This window comes from Heterocephalus glaber, unplaced genomic scaffold, assembly GCF_053883595.1.
Source record: "Heterocephalus glaber isolate CG9 unplaced genomic scaffold, H.glaber_assembly_v1.0 deba00001481, whole genome shotgun sequence".
Taxonomy (NCBI): Eukaryota; Metazoa; Chordata; class Mammalia; order Rodentia; family Bathyergidae; genus Heterocephalus; species Heterocephalus glaber.
The window spans coordinates 2,609,243-2,623,490 of NW_028258317.1; the positions used below are offsets into that span (position 1 = coordinate 2,609,243).

The 14,248-nt window shown below is 37.6% G+C and overlaps 1 protein-coding gene across 2 annotated transcripts in view; it reads left to right on the forward strand.

Moving 5' to 3' along the window:
* The window catches only part of Tmem245 (transmembrane protein 245), a 105,748-nt gene that overhangs the window by 61,472 nt on the left and 30,028 nt on the right, over window positions 1–14,248 (forward strand). For both annotated transcript variants that reach the window (XM_013073437.3, XM_013073438.3), the window contains 2 exons: window positions 5,520–5,642; window positions 5,772–5,917. In XM_013073437.3, coding sequence (XP_012928891.1) covers window positions 5,520–5,642; window positions 5,772–5,917 — 269 coding nt within the window. The remainder of the gene's footprint in view (window positions 1–5,519; window positions 5,643–5,771; window positions 5,918–14,248) is intronic.

Consider the following 14,248-nt stretch of genomic DNA (forward strand, 5'->3'; position numbering starts at 1 on the left):
TTGAAATATATGAAGAACATCTAGCCTCACAGATACCTAGTTGGAAAAAAGAGAGATTTTTTTTCTTTTTTGGTGGTACAGGGAATTGAACCTAGGGCCTTTGCCCTGAGCTACATCCTCAGTTCTTTCTTTTTGGTATTGGGGAATGAACTCGGGTCCTTGCGCTTGTGAGGCAGACGGCGGAAACACTGAGCTAAATCCCCAGCCCTCAGTTCTTTTTTATTTTGAGCATCTTGCTAAGTCACTAATTTTTCCAAGTTGGACTCAAATTTGAGATTGTCCTGCATCAGCCCTCCCTAGAATGTTGGGATTACAGGTGTGTGCCACCATGCCCGGCTAAGGGAGGGAAGTTTTAACAGCCTTTCTTGTGGCTATTCTTTGATACTACACCAAACCTGAGCATAGTATTTTTTTTTTTTTTCTGAGCATAGTATTTTTAAAAAGATAGTTGTAGTGTGGAATTTGAAACTATATCATTGAACTTTTGCACTGTGGGGTAGTAAAGTCCATTGATCTGTCTTAACTAGGGGTGTTTGTTTACCCCTGTGTGATTTTATAACATACACTAGTCGTTTGGAATATTGATTCACTGACTTCGAAAGGTAGATTTTTTAAAAACACAGTATTAAAAAGTCACATTCTTTACAATCATCTAACTTATTAGAAAAAAATTTAAGAAGCTGTCAAGGTCACAAGTAACTGATAAATAAATTTCCAAAATTATGATTTTTTTTCCTTAAAGACTCAAATTTTATTGTTGACAGCACACACTGTCAGTGAATTTCCTGGAAGTGACACTTTACTCATTTTTGGAGGAAATTTCTGTGAAATGCTAAGGCTGCTAGGTGTTCTTTGTTACAGACATGATGTTCAGTGCAGAGATCACCTGGTTCAACTCCCAGCTCAGTCACACCAGTGCTTTCCACTCAGGGCTCTCGCACTTTGGTGAGCAGCAGGAGTGCTTCGGGGTAACTTCCTGTTTTCTCATGCAGAATATTAAAGAGCTATTCAAAGGCTGATTCAAATAAACTCAACTTTTGTTGCTGTGTAAAGGAATTCTTGAGTAATACTGGTGCTGAGCTTGTGGTAAAGAATACAGTGAACAGGAGAGCAGTGAGGTGTTGCCCTGATTCCTGCCATGGCCCAGCAGCCCTACCAGCCCTCGATTGTCACCGCACTCACAGTGTAGATGCCCTCATGGAGGATTGTGAGGGAAATTTTGTTGTTGTTTTTTTTTTTGAGACATGGTCCTGCTATGTAGTTCAGGGTGGCCTTAAACTCACTGTGTAGCCCACATTGACTTCTGCCTCAGACTACCAAGTGCTGGGATTATAGTACAGGTGTGTTCCACCATACCTGGTGAGGAAAGTATTTTGACCTTACAAAACCTCAGAAAAGGTCTTGGAGATATCACTTTTCCAGGAGACACACTTTGAGAACCACTTGCCTGATTTTCTGAACTGCCTTTCAGTCAGAGGGTGGGCCTCAACATGGAGTCCTTAACTCTTAAAACATTTTTTGTTTTTCTTCTTTTTGAATTGCCCCACCCCTACCCCCTGGCTTCAGCTTTACTTTTGAAACCTTTGTTGAATTTTTTATTTCTGCTCCCATAATATTCAACAGTTCTTATATTTTGAACCTTTCTTTGTTTCTTTGAGGATACTACTAATAAAATATTTAAATGTATTTTCTATTAGTGTATATTTTATAAAATACCGGGTCATGATGTGGTATTTTCATACATGCATATGACCTATTAAATTTTTAAAAATTTAAATTAATTTAATTTAAAATTTAAATTTTTAAAATATCTACTGCCCCATTTGCTCTGAGTTTCTTTAAAATTTGTTTTGCTCTCTCTTCACCTTTGAGGGTATCCTCAAATGTCTGGTGACCCCTGGCAGTGTATTCCTTATTAAGAGTGAAACACTAACAGCCAGTTGGAAGGGTCTAGCCAGGCCAGCCTATAGACAAGCCCAGTGGGCAGCAGGTTCCACTCAGTTTCATGGACTTCCCAGGCAGCTTTTTGTTTTTTGTTTGAGACAGGGTCTTGGCATGTTGGCTGATCTTAAACCCGCAGTCTTCTTCTCTGAGCCTCCAGAGTAACTGGAACTGCTAGCATACACCATTGCACCTGGCTCTTCAGCAGCTTTTTAATGATAGTACTTTCAGAAGATAGCTTATCCTCTAATAATACATTTGAATGTTTGTTTTCCCCTCAAATTCAGGTGTGCTAACTAAAAACTACTGAATCTTTCTTGTGTCTTTTGAGCCTTTAGTATTGAGTTTTCTTTTCTTTCCTTTTTCTTACTAGTTGATTTTAAAGGATTTGCTTCTGACTAGTGAAATGACATTATTGAATCAAATTAAGATAGATGATACAGAAAAATTATTTAAATTTTATAAATTTTTATGGAATGAAAAGGATAGGCAGTTTTAAAAATGAAACAATTTAGCCATGTAGTCCAAAACAAATTAGATAGGTACAATTCTTATATGCCCAAACACATTTACATATCGGTTAGTGGACAGTTGAGGGAGTAGGTGATTCTTTAGTGATTTTTATATCAAATATTTCATAACAGATATATGAAATAAATAAAGCTTGGTGCTTTGTAAATATTTAATCGAATTCTCATAAAGTCTTCAAAAGCAATATAATTGCCTTCATTTTACTAGCAAACAGGATTAATGGTGTTAAATACCCTAGTAAGAGTGTTCAAATTCACTTTTTCTTTCCTTGGCTCCAGAGTCCAGACTGTTGCTATAATAATTGCATTATCTTCCAAACTGTATTTCATCCTCTTTGTCTCATACCTTTGTATTTTTATTTGATTTGTTTTGTCTGCTTCTTTCTGATTTTGTAATAAGTAGAGAGCTTAGAGCTATGGTGTGTGACCTTTTTGTAGTGCACTTTAGAACAAATTGAGGTTTCCCCTACTTTCCTCTTACCCTCTTGCATTTAGCATTTTCACCTTTTTTTTTATACCGGGGATCGAAATCAGGACCTTGCGCTTGCGAGGGCCACTGAGCTAAATCCCCGGCCCTTTGCCCTTCTTTTGATACCTGAATTTTTACTTTCTTCTTCCATTTTTAACTCTTTGGTATTTATGCCTAGTTTACCTGACTAGATTTTAAGTTCTTGAAGGGAGAAAGACTCTCATTTATCACTGCTTTAGAATCTAGCATGGTGTTACATTGTCAGTTTATGAGGAACTTATTATAGCATGAATAATAATTTTGTATTTAGAAGTAGGGAGTGGCAAAGTTGAAATGGTGTTTTGAGTTCACCTAGCTCAACTCCCTTCCTCTGTAGCTAGATTAGGAAGAGAGGAGCCAGAGATGGACAGTGGAGTTCATGTAGCTTGTATCTCTGGGCTCTGTTCAGACTTTGAGGCAGACAGAGACAGCTTGCTCCTGCTCAGAGAAACATTTTCTCTTACTTTAACTTCTGCATCCCTGTAATACTCTAGTCTTTCTTTTTTTTCTAAACTGCTACTTTTGAGTCTTCACTGGTTCCATAGCAGGTAGGCTGATGGCTCTCAATAAGTACCTAGGAAACCAAATTAATAATTGAAAGGCTATTTGGTGAACAGTGGCCTCAAAAGGACAGGATGCAGATCAGCTGGAGGATGGTGAGGCTTCCTTGGTCATCTCCAATCCATAGCACAAACCACCTGTCAATGACCAATGAATGTAATTCCTGGGTGTTTTGTGTATGTTTCATACAACTAATCTATTCTCGACATTCTTTCAGTTCTGTTGCTACTACTGATTGAGTTAATGTAAAACTTGGCTCATATTTTCTACTTTTTATCTGTAATACATTTGGTCTGTTTCATATTCAGAGTTTTAGGGCCCCTGCTATTGTTTCTGCCTTTATTTCTTCCTTTCTAAACCCGACGTATTTATTAGAAACTACTTTACTTTAAAAATTTAATTAATAATTCTAGAAAAGTCCTTTAATTCCTTTTCTTTCAAGTAAAAAGGTTACTTGATTGTTGTTGGGGACTACCATTATACAGTTAATATATTCAGTTAATTTCTTAAGAATTACCACAGGGTATTTTTTATCAGTGTGACTCAGAAACTATTTGAAATTTTTTTCATAAAAATTCCAGAGTGACTCAGCCTCAGAAAGAATGCTTGTCAAAATCAAAAATAAAGGCATTGTTGGTTTGTTTCTTGGAATCAATGGCATTGTTCATTCATTCTTTATTCGACAGGGTCAAACAGTCAATCATGCATATTTTGTAGGCATCAGGAAAAATTTTCAAGATTTTTATGTAAGAAGTTTTTGTAAATGAAACCAGACTGCTGAAAATCTCTTGTGAAGACTGAGCTGAGGTTTGCAACAAATGCGGAGGGCAACAAAATGTGCCTTTTATAAATGATACATTTGAAGTAGGAAAGGAATGGATAGGCCTTTCATAGAACAGATGGTATAACTTGAACATATGACAAAAACAGAACTGCTGTTTCAGAAAGAGCACCAAAGTAAAAATCAGACATTAGGAGTTCTGATGCTACTTCTTAGCATTGGACACATTTTTAAAAGCCTCTGAGCTTCAGTTTATATATATATAGATAGATAGATACATACATACGTACACACACACATATATCTGTGAAATAAAGATGCTGTCATCTGCATTGCTTCCTTCACGGCATTGTGCTAAGGTTTGTGGAAGAATTTTGAAAACTGTAAAGGAAGATGTTTTTCTGATCATTTTACTTCCATGTTTTTCATTGAGAGGAAGGATAGTCCACTTGGGGAGAATAGAACAGACACTATCTTGAGGGAATTTAAGTTCATGGAGAGATGAGAAATGAAAGCATGCAGGTGTACTATAGATATCATACATCTTCTTTTAGGCATATTTAGTGTATGATAACCATCGTGTTGAAATCTGGCTCCAGTGAATTCTCAGGTAATGGGTCAACTGCAGACAGTAGGTCTCAATGTAGTAGGCAGTATGTATCTCAGGAAGTGGTCTGCCTTTGACCCAATCATTGCTTTTATTGTGATTTTAATGGTCATGAAAGTTATACTTTGTATATTTGGAGTTGAATCTGAGTTGGAGATGGCAAAGGTGGGGGTTAGCCAGCTAAAACAACAAATACGGGAACTTAAGATCCTACAAGATAAATACACACAGGGCATATTCTGACATATTTTCCTGTAGGCATTTTTATGTCCATTTCACTTTTTACATAGTTATACTGTATATAAAATTTTTGTATTCTGCTTTTAAAACTTGGCATTATAATAAAATATTTTCTCTTAGATATTTCTGATAGCTGCTTAATATTTTTTGATGTAGATTCACTGTGCTTAGCCATTTTCTTTACTATTAAACATGCAGATGTTTTTGATAGACTTTTTCCCTTTCATTTAAAATAGTCCTCGGTTCTTATCTGTTCATTTATGATAGTAAGATGCTGTATTAAAAGCACACAGGGTGGCTGTGGCATCTCCTTTCACGTAAGCGCTCACATCCTGCTTTCCCTCCCATCAGATCTTGGAGTCCCTGTGGATTGTTATGAGCCGGAATGTGAGCCTGCTGTTTACCACGGTCACCACGCTCCTAACCATCCTTTTCTACAGTGGCACTGCCCTCCTCAATTTCGTACTCTCTCTGGTATGTATGGCTAATAAGTATATGTCACAGGTCCTGCTCCGTTTTCCTGGTTCTTTTTGCATTTGTGGATGTCTACCTGCACTTTCCCAAATGTGATTTTTTTAGGAGATACTGTCCTTTGTTTTGCAGATAATTTTCCTGACCACACTATTTTATCTGTTAAGTTCCAGTGATGAGCACTACAAGCCAGTGAAGTGGGTGATAAGCCTGACACCACTGTCTCAGCCAGGTCCATCTTCTAATATTATTGGCCAGTCTGTGGAAGAAGCTATCAGGTAGGGATAAGATTTATGCTTGTTACTCCCTTTGCCAATGGGTTTCCACAAGAAGCCTCTTTTTTGTCTTGGTCTTCCTAGTAACATTCAGTACTAAACTAGCAAAGGACTGTGGTATTCTAAAAGATTTTCATCGTGTTTTGAGAGGATGCTATGAGTACACGTGTTTATAAGGTAAAAAATATCCCAAGGACTTTGATATCCTACTCGCTAGACTGTGGTTTACAGAATGGCCTGTCTCCATCAGCTTCCCACCAGCAGCTTCTTAGTTTAGCTCTATTGTCGTGTCAGTTGCTCAGGAGAAACCCCCTCTTCCACCACTTCCTTTTCTCAGAACCCTCTTCTTTTCTCAGGATTTCTAGCTTGGATCCTGGAGGGGCGTAGATATCCTCTCTATGTCTTCTCTGCTGCAGGCAGGCTTTGCCCTCTGTAGGAAAGGGTTGGATGCTGGAAGTGCAGTCTTTGGTTACCTCCAAGTCATAGGCTTTGTGTGCAATGTTGACTTTGGCCAGAAAATTCCGTCTTGCCTTTGTCGTCCAAGTATTGCAGACTTGGTTTCTGAATGAGTTTCTTCTTCAACTTTCACGGCCCATAAGCTCTTTCCAAGTTGTTAGCTTCTGGCCCCTTTTTCTTTTTCGTCTTTTTCATGTCTAGTAGGAAGAGATGTTTCATAGTCCAGACTTTTCCCAGCTCCTTCAACCCCTATCCCTCATTGCTTCTTAGCAAAACTCAGCATTTCCGCTTCTTGTGAGTAGGTACTCAAATCCTTTTATTGTTTGTTAGAGCTGCTCTTTCTAGTAAGTTTTAGCCAAGAGATCTTAAGCTTCTGTTGAATAGTGAATCTTTGGCTAGGATTTCTGTTTCCACATTCTTTTTTTTTTTTGTATTAAATTCTTTTATTGGTACATTGTAGGTATGCAACACAATTACATTTCTCATTGGGAATTGTACCTTTATATAATGCATCTTGGTTCTTATTTTTTCCCCATTCCTAGCCCTCCCTTCATGCCCTCCACCCTTCCCTATTTACAAAGACTTCATTTCCATTTTTTCCATTTCTCATCATTTTTCCTTTCCCTTCTTTCCTTTCCCCTGCCCCTCCCACTACCCCTACCCATTTGGACCTTTTCTTCCTATTTTACATTTTCGATTATTCATTCTAATCATTGGTACATTTTAGGTATACAATATAATGACGTTCATCACTGGAAATTTGCACCTTTACATAGTCTCTCTTGGTTCTTATTTTTCACCCTTGCCCAGCCCTCCCTTCAACCCCTCCATTCCTCCCTATTGACAAAGATTTTGTTCCTATTTTTCCATTTTCTCATATTAATCCCATTCCCTTCTATCCTTTCCCCTAGCCCTCCCACTTCCTTCCCCTTTGCTCCTTTTCTTCGTATTTCACATTACCTATTATACATTTAGTTCTCATTTACACTTTCAGTTTCTCACACCAGAGAAACTATTCGGTATTTACACATGTGTGTCCTATTTATTTCACTTAAGAGTATTGCCTCACTGTGCATCCACTTAGCTATAAATGTCTCTAATTTATCATTTTTTATGGCTGAGTAGTACTCCATTTTATAAAAACACCACGTTTTCTTTATCCAGTCTCCAGTTGATGGGCATTTGGGCTGTTTCCAAGTTTTAGCTATTACAAACTGTGCTGCTATGAACATGGGTTCACATATATCACTGTGGTATGATTCTTTGAATTCTTTGGGGAAGATCCCCAGCAGTGGAATAGCTGGGTCAAATGGGACTTCCAGTCCTAGTTCTTTGAGGTATCTCCATACTGATTTCCACAGTGCTTGCACTAGTCTACACTCCCACCAGGAGTGGAGCAGGGTTCCTCTTTCCCCACAGCCCTGCCAGCATTTGTTATTGGTTGATTTCATGATAGCAGCCATTCTTTCTGGAGTGAAGTGGAATCTCAGCGTTGTTTTCATTTGCATCTCTCGAATGACCAGTGATGTTGAACATTTTTTCATGTATTTATTTGCTATTTCTACTTCTTTATCTGAGAAATGTCTGTTCATTTCAGCTGCCCATTTTTGGATTGGGTCTTTAAATTTGGGAGGTCTGATCTTTTTAAGTTCTTTATAGATTCTATATAGTAGACCTTTGTCTGAGGAAGAGCAGGTGAAGATTTTTTCCCACATTGTGGGTTGTCTCTTCACACTGCTGTTGGTTTCTCTTGCTGGATTCCTGGAAGCAAGCATCACCTTGATCCCCAAAGCAGAGAAAGACCCAACTGAAAAAGAGAACTATAGGCCAATCTCACTAATGAACATAGATGCAAAAATCCTTAATAAGATAATGGCAAACAGAATGCAGAAGATCATCAAGAAGATCATACACCCTGATCAAGTGGGATTCATCCCAGGGATGCAGGGATGGTTCAATATACGAAAATCAATCAATATAATACACTGTATCAATAGAGCCAAGGACAAAAACCATATGATTATCTCCATAGACGCAGAAAAAGCATTCCACAAAATCCAACATGCATTTATGATAAAAACCCTTCAAAAAATTGGAATAGATGGTCTCTACCTCAAACTGGTAAAAGCCATCTATGAAAAACCAACAGCCAATATCATACTAAATGGTCAAAAACTGAAATTCTTCACACTCAAATCAGGAACAAGACAAGGATGTCCACTATCACCACTCCTGTTCAATATAGTTCTGGAAACATTAGCCATGGCAATTAGACAAGAGAAAGAAATAAAAGGAATAAAGATAGGTAAGGAAGAAGTCAAATTGTCCTTATTTGCAGATGACATGATACTCTATATAGAAGACCCCAAGAATTCCACCAAAAGTCTTCTAGACTTAATAACCAAATTCAGTCAAGTAGCTGGTTACAAGATCAACACACAAAAATCAATAGCTTGCCTCTACACCAATGACAGACTCACTGAGAGAGAAATAGGGCAAATAATTCCTTTCACAATAGCATCCAAAAAACTGAAATACCTAGGAATCATCCTAACGAAAGAAATCAAAGACCTCTTCTCTGAAAACTATGGCACTCTGAAAAGAGAGATTGAAGATGATATCAGAAAATGGACAGACATCCCCTGCTCCTGGGTAGGAAGGATTAATAGAGTGAAAATGGCCATACTTCCAAAACTGCTATATAGATTTAATGCAATTCCAATTGAGATCCCAGCAGCATACTTCATAGACCTCGAGAAAACAATCCAAAAATTCATTTGGAACATGAAGAGACCCAGAATAGCAAAAGCAATTCTAGGTAACAGAGACATGGCAGGGGGTATCACAATCCCCAACCTGAAACTCTACTACAAAGCTACTGTGATAAAAACAGCATGGTACTGGCAAAGAAACAGACTTGAGGACCAGTGGAACAGATTAGAAGATGCAGAAACAAGGCCAGACACATTCAGCCATCTCTTCCTTGACAAAGGAGCCAAACACCCTCACTGGAGGAAAGATAGCCTCTTTAATAAATGGTGCTGGAAAAATTGGCCTTCAACTTGCCAAAGATTAAAACTAGACCTGTATCTCTCACCATGCACTAAACTAAAATCAAAATGGATTAAAGATCTAAATATTAAAATAGAAACTCTGAACCAGTTGGAACAGAGGTTAGGTAGAACCCTTGAAGACATTGGTGTAGGAAAAGATTTTATGAACAAAACCTCAATTGCCCGTGAACTAGCACAAACAATCAACAAATGGGATGTCTTCTTATTAAAAGGCTGTTTCCACATTCTTTAAAAATATACCATTGTTTGGAACTATCCACCCACATAAATCTTGATTTGGCCTGTTAATCTGCCTGCCTGACCTTGGCTTTTTTCACTGTGTTCATGTAACACCTAGGGAGAATGCCTCTTTATTTTTAGAAACCCTCAGTTTTATTCCGGTAGGATGCATGCTTCTAAAGTATATCATCTCTGGAAACTTTGCTAGGTTTTCCCCATTTTTCTACTAGCAAGGTCTGGATAAAGTTTTCACCAGTACCTTGTTTCCTTAATTTGATACCAAATGAAATTTTAAAAAATGCTCTTAGCACCTATCTGGTGTCCTCAGGTATCCACATGTGACTATCCCTATCAAGAATACAACTGTTGGAATGTATGGTTTAACATAACAGCTTTCACGCTGATGCTGTCTTCAGGAACATTTAGCTTTAGCATCCCTTCTAAGCCCCTATGACCCTAGGTAATCATCCTTTTTGTGCAAATGAAATGATGAAAATTCCAGCTGTAGGTCTTCTTTTATCTGTACGATAACATTTTGTCTCAAAAAAGCCTACACAAATGCTCTACCAAAAAGGAAAAATAACCTTCTGTCTTCCCAGTAGGATAAAACCAATGAAGTAGTCCTCCAGTCACAGGTGACTTAATCTAAGCCATACAGAAAAATACCTAACTTGTCCACAATGAAGAAAGACAGTGGGGCTGGGGATTTAGCTCAGTGGTGCTCCCGCTTGCCTTACAAGTGCAAGGACCCGAGTTCGATCCCCTGTACCAAAAAAAGAAAACCAAGAAAGACAGTGTTTCATTTTCCTAAAGTGATCTTCATTGTACTGTTATACTCATAAGACCTTTTCTGTTTTCAAATAACAGTTCTTTAAGTTTTATTTATTTTTGAGACAAGGTCTTGCTATGTAGTCCAGGCTGGCCTTGCACTCCTTCTGAGCTCCATGTAATCCTCTTGCCTCAGCAGCCAGAGCACTGGTATTACAAGCGTGTGCCACCATGTCCAGCTTTCAAATCACAATACTTGAATTTTCTCTTGTTTTGCTTTTTTCAAGTGATCCACTTGCTGACTGTCCTCTCAAATGTTTGTCATTGAGTTGCTTTTTTGTTTTTTGTTCCAAATATGCTGCTTTTTTGGTTTTAAATTTAATTCTTTTAAGTTGTGGCTACTAGTTAAGTGGTAAGTAAAGCTGTAATTTGCATCTAGATCTGAATGGTTGAAAGCACACAATAATCCTGCTATTCTGTGACACCTTCCAGGAGTAGCTGGTCGGGGGAGAAAATCATGAGTTAAATTTGCAGTTCTGTTAAAACCATCCAAGTGGATGCAGTGGGGCCTATAGCTAGACATTCAATCTTCACCTCAGAACAGAATTTGAGACTAGAAAAAGCGCTATCATTTACAAGATATGAAGAAATGTTTCTTTTACAAAGTAGATTATCCCTGTCTTTTTAGGAGTGTATACTGTTAATTGTTCATTTTGCCAGTATCCATGTCATGGTTCCAAACAAAGTAGGGACAAAATCCATGCATTTTATTATTATCTTATTTTTTAATACCAAAAAAATTTAACAGCTCTCTGTACCAGAAATATACTGTTACCAGAGATACTAACTGTACCAGAAATATACTGTACCAGAAATATACTGGTTAGCAAAACTGATTGATTTGTATTGAATTTGATAAATATGGTACAGACTAGAGAATATGTTATGGGCTGGGACATTTTTCTGACCAAAGCTGTATCAGGTTTTATAAATTAAAGATTGTAATTCAATATGATTTTTATTCTTGCAGTCTAAGTCCTTTGGCCGGTTTGTTTGTTTGTTTTGAGACAAGGTCTCATTGTGTAGTTCAGGGGCTGGCCTTGAACACACTATGTACCCCAGGGTGGCCTCAAACTCACAGCAATCCTCCACTGAACTAAATCCCCAGCGCTTGGGCTATTTTTTTTGTGGGGTGGGGGGGGGGCGGGTACCGGGGATCGAACTCGGGTCCTTGTGCTTGGCGCAGCAGGCGGCAAAACCACTGAGCTAAATCTCCGGCCCCTGGGGCTATTTTTTTAAATAAGATCAAATTTAAGACTTAAAATGTACAAGTTTTATATGAACTCCTCTAAGAGCCTTCTCATATAATGAGATATGGCAGTGAGTTCTAAGAGCTCTTGTCAGATTTCTCATTCTAAACAATTGTGTTCAAAAGAAAGTATGTTTCCTCATGGAAAAAGATTTTAAGAGGAAAAAGTACTATGCAAACAATTATGAAAGTATTGTAATGTTCTTAAAGTGCAGTTGGGTTTGTAAATTATCAGTGATAACATTTTATAAGGAACAATCATTAATCATCATTAATGTTACATTTAATTAAAAATCATTAAACTCATTTTATGTGCTCCATTAATAAGTTAAAAATGGAGTGAAATTGGGGGTTAACTGCATGACCAGACATGGAAAGCATCTGTCCCAAAGCTGTGGCTTGTGGAACATGTGGCTCCTTAATGATCACTGTGTTATGAACCTTGATTTTTATTTTAATTTTGATTTAGTATTTTTTAAATTGAAGACTTGTGATTAGGTTTCATTTCATGAATTTTTGAGTTAGTGGCATGCACCTTGTATCCCCAAACCATTTTCCTCCCTTTAGCAGCATGTTGTCTCCTGAATGTACACATCACACCCTTCTTCCCCGACGCTCCATTTTGCTTGCTCTGGTGGAGATATTGCACATTACTAAGTTGCATGTTGTCACGGCCTCAATGCAATTTAGTGTGTGTGATATTTTCACATGAGTGCATGCACACAGGTATGGCTCTTGCTTGCTGGGATGACAGCTTTTCAGTGCTAGTGGGTGTTAGACCTACTGATGAATTAGACGGGAGAGTGCATATACTGGAGGACCTTGATTTGGAAAGTGAACATGTTTCTCACATTGTGCCCCAATTTGGAAAATTAAATGTGTTTTGATTTTTTTAAAAAAAGTCAGTGTGTTGATTATGTAGAAAATTAGTATTTGCATTTTTTTACTTTGAGCAAATTAAAATTCATTGGAGAGAAATTCTAAGGGATTTAAGGGTAAAAACAGTATTTGTTTAAAATGTAGAACAAGGGATTTAAAGCTATAAAAGAAGTATTTTCATTTATTTGAGATCTCCTAACATAAAAATAAAGAAGCAGAATCTCACATTCATACTTGGGGAAATTAAATTAGCTGGAGTTCTTAAATAGGATTCAAGACAGCAAATACATGCTTTTTAATCTACTTGGCCGAAGATAGGTGAAATGTACCTGAATCTTTATTATTTGTAAGCTTTTAAGGAAAATAGTCTTTTAAAACTGTCTTTATGTAGTTTTTTCATTGTGGTGCTTTAAAAATTGCTACATTAATTTTTTGTTTTGTTTTGTTTTGTTTTGGTTCTGGGGATCAAACTCAGGTCCTTGTGCTTGGACAGCAGGCAGCGAAACCACTGAGCTAAATCCCCGGCCCCCTGCTACATTAATTTTAATGGACTTATAATAGAACTATTTTTGAGATACACATATTTCCTATTTGTCTATGTAATTGAAACAGCCCTTGTTATTTTTTAGCATTAGAGTCATCTATGAACTATGGGCATTGTCAAAGAACATAAAACTTGAATTAGTGACAAAAGATATCAATATTATTGTAGCCAGACTCTCCAGATTATCTAATGTGATGCCAGTGTTGTATGCTTCTGTCTGTGACAAATCCATTTTTTGCGGGGAGGGGAGGGGGAACGACAGAAGGTTTCTATGCAAGCAACTTTTCCCAGTATCCCGAAGCAGCTCTCTGGGTCTGAGTACACAGCATGACCATTTTCCTCATGCTGGGAATCCATTGTCGATCAGATTTTGATGCATTTTCCTGCAGAGCTGGGTCTCTAGGGCAAATGATCAAGGGGAGACAGAGATGGAACTTCTTGAGAGAGGTTAGGCAAGTTCAGTTCCAGACCATTACAATAAAGTGAGTTACATGAGCTTTTTGTTTTCCTGATGCATATAAAAGTTATATTTATCCTGTACTGTCATCTATTAAGTATGCAATAGCATTATTTCTAAAACCCATTGTACAGTACATTAAATATTACTTTATTGCTTAAAATGCTAGTGATCATCTGAACTATTAGAAAAATGGGTCTGATAGGCTTGCTCAATGCAGAGTTAACACAGACCTTTAATTTATTTTTTAAAAATTGCTTCACAGTATCTTTGAAACACAATAAAGCATGGTGTGCCTGTGATCAAAGGAGCTGGGGATATTTTTTCAACTTGGTATTTTTATATACTGTGTCTCTAGCTGCTCACCTGTCCCTCTTCACTAGTTCACCTTCTACTTGAGACACACTACTTGCAGTGTGGAAAGAGAATAGTAGCTGTTGTAATAGTCTGATAGGTCAAATAGTCTTGCTGTTTGACCTTTAAAAAGAAGAGGGTAGCCCTGTGCACTCTGTGCATACAGCCTTTTTAACTGTGTTTTATCATTCTCACATCCATTGCCTTGCTTCAAATTTCATTTCATGAAAAGTAGATCATCTGATCAGATTCTGAGTTGTTAGTTTTCTCTTAC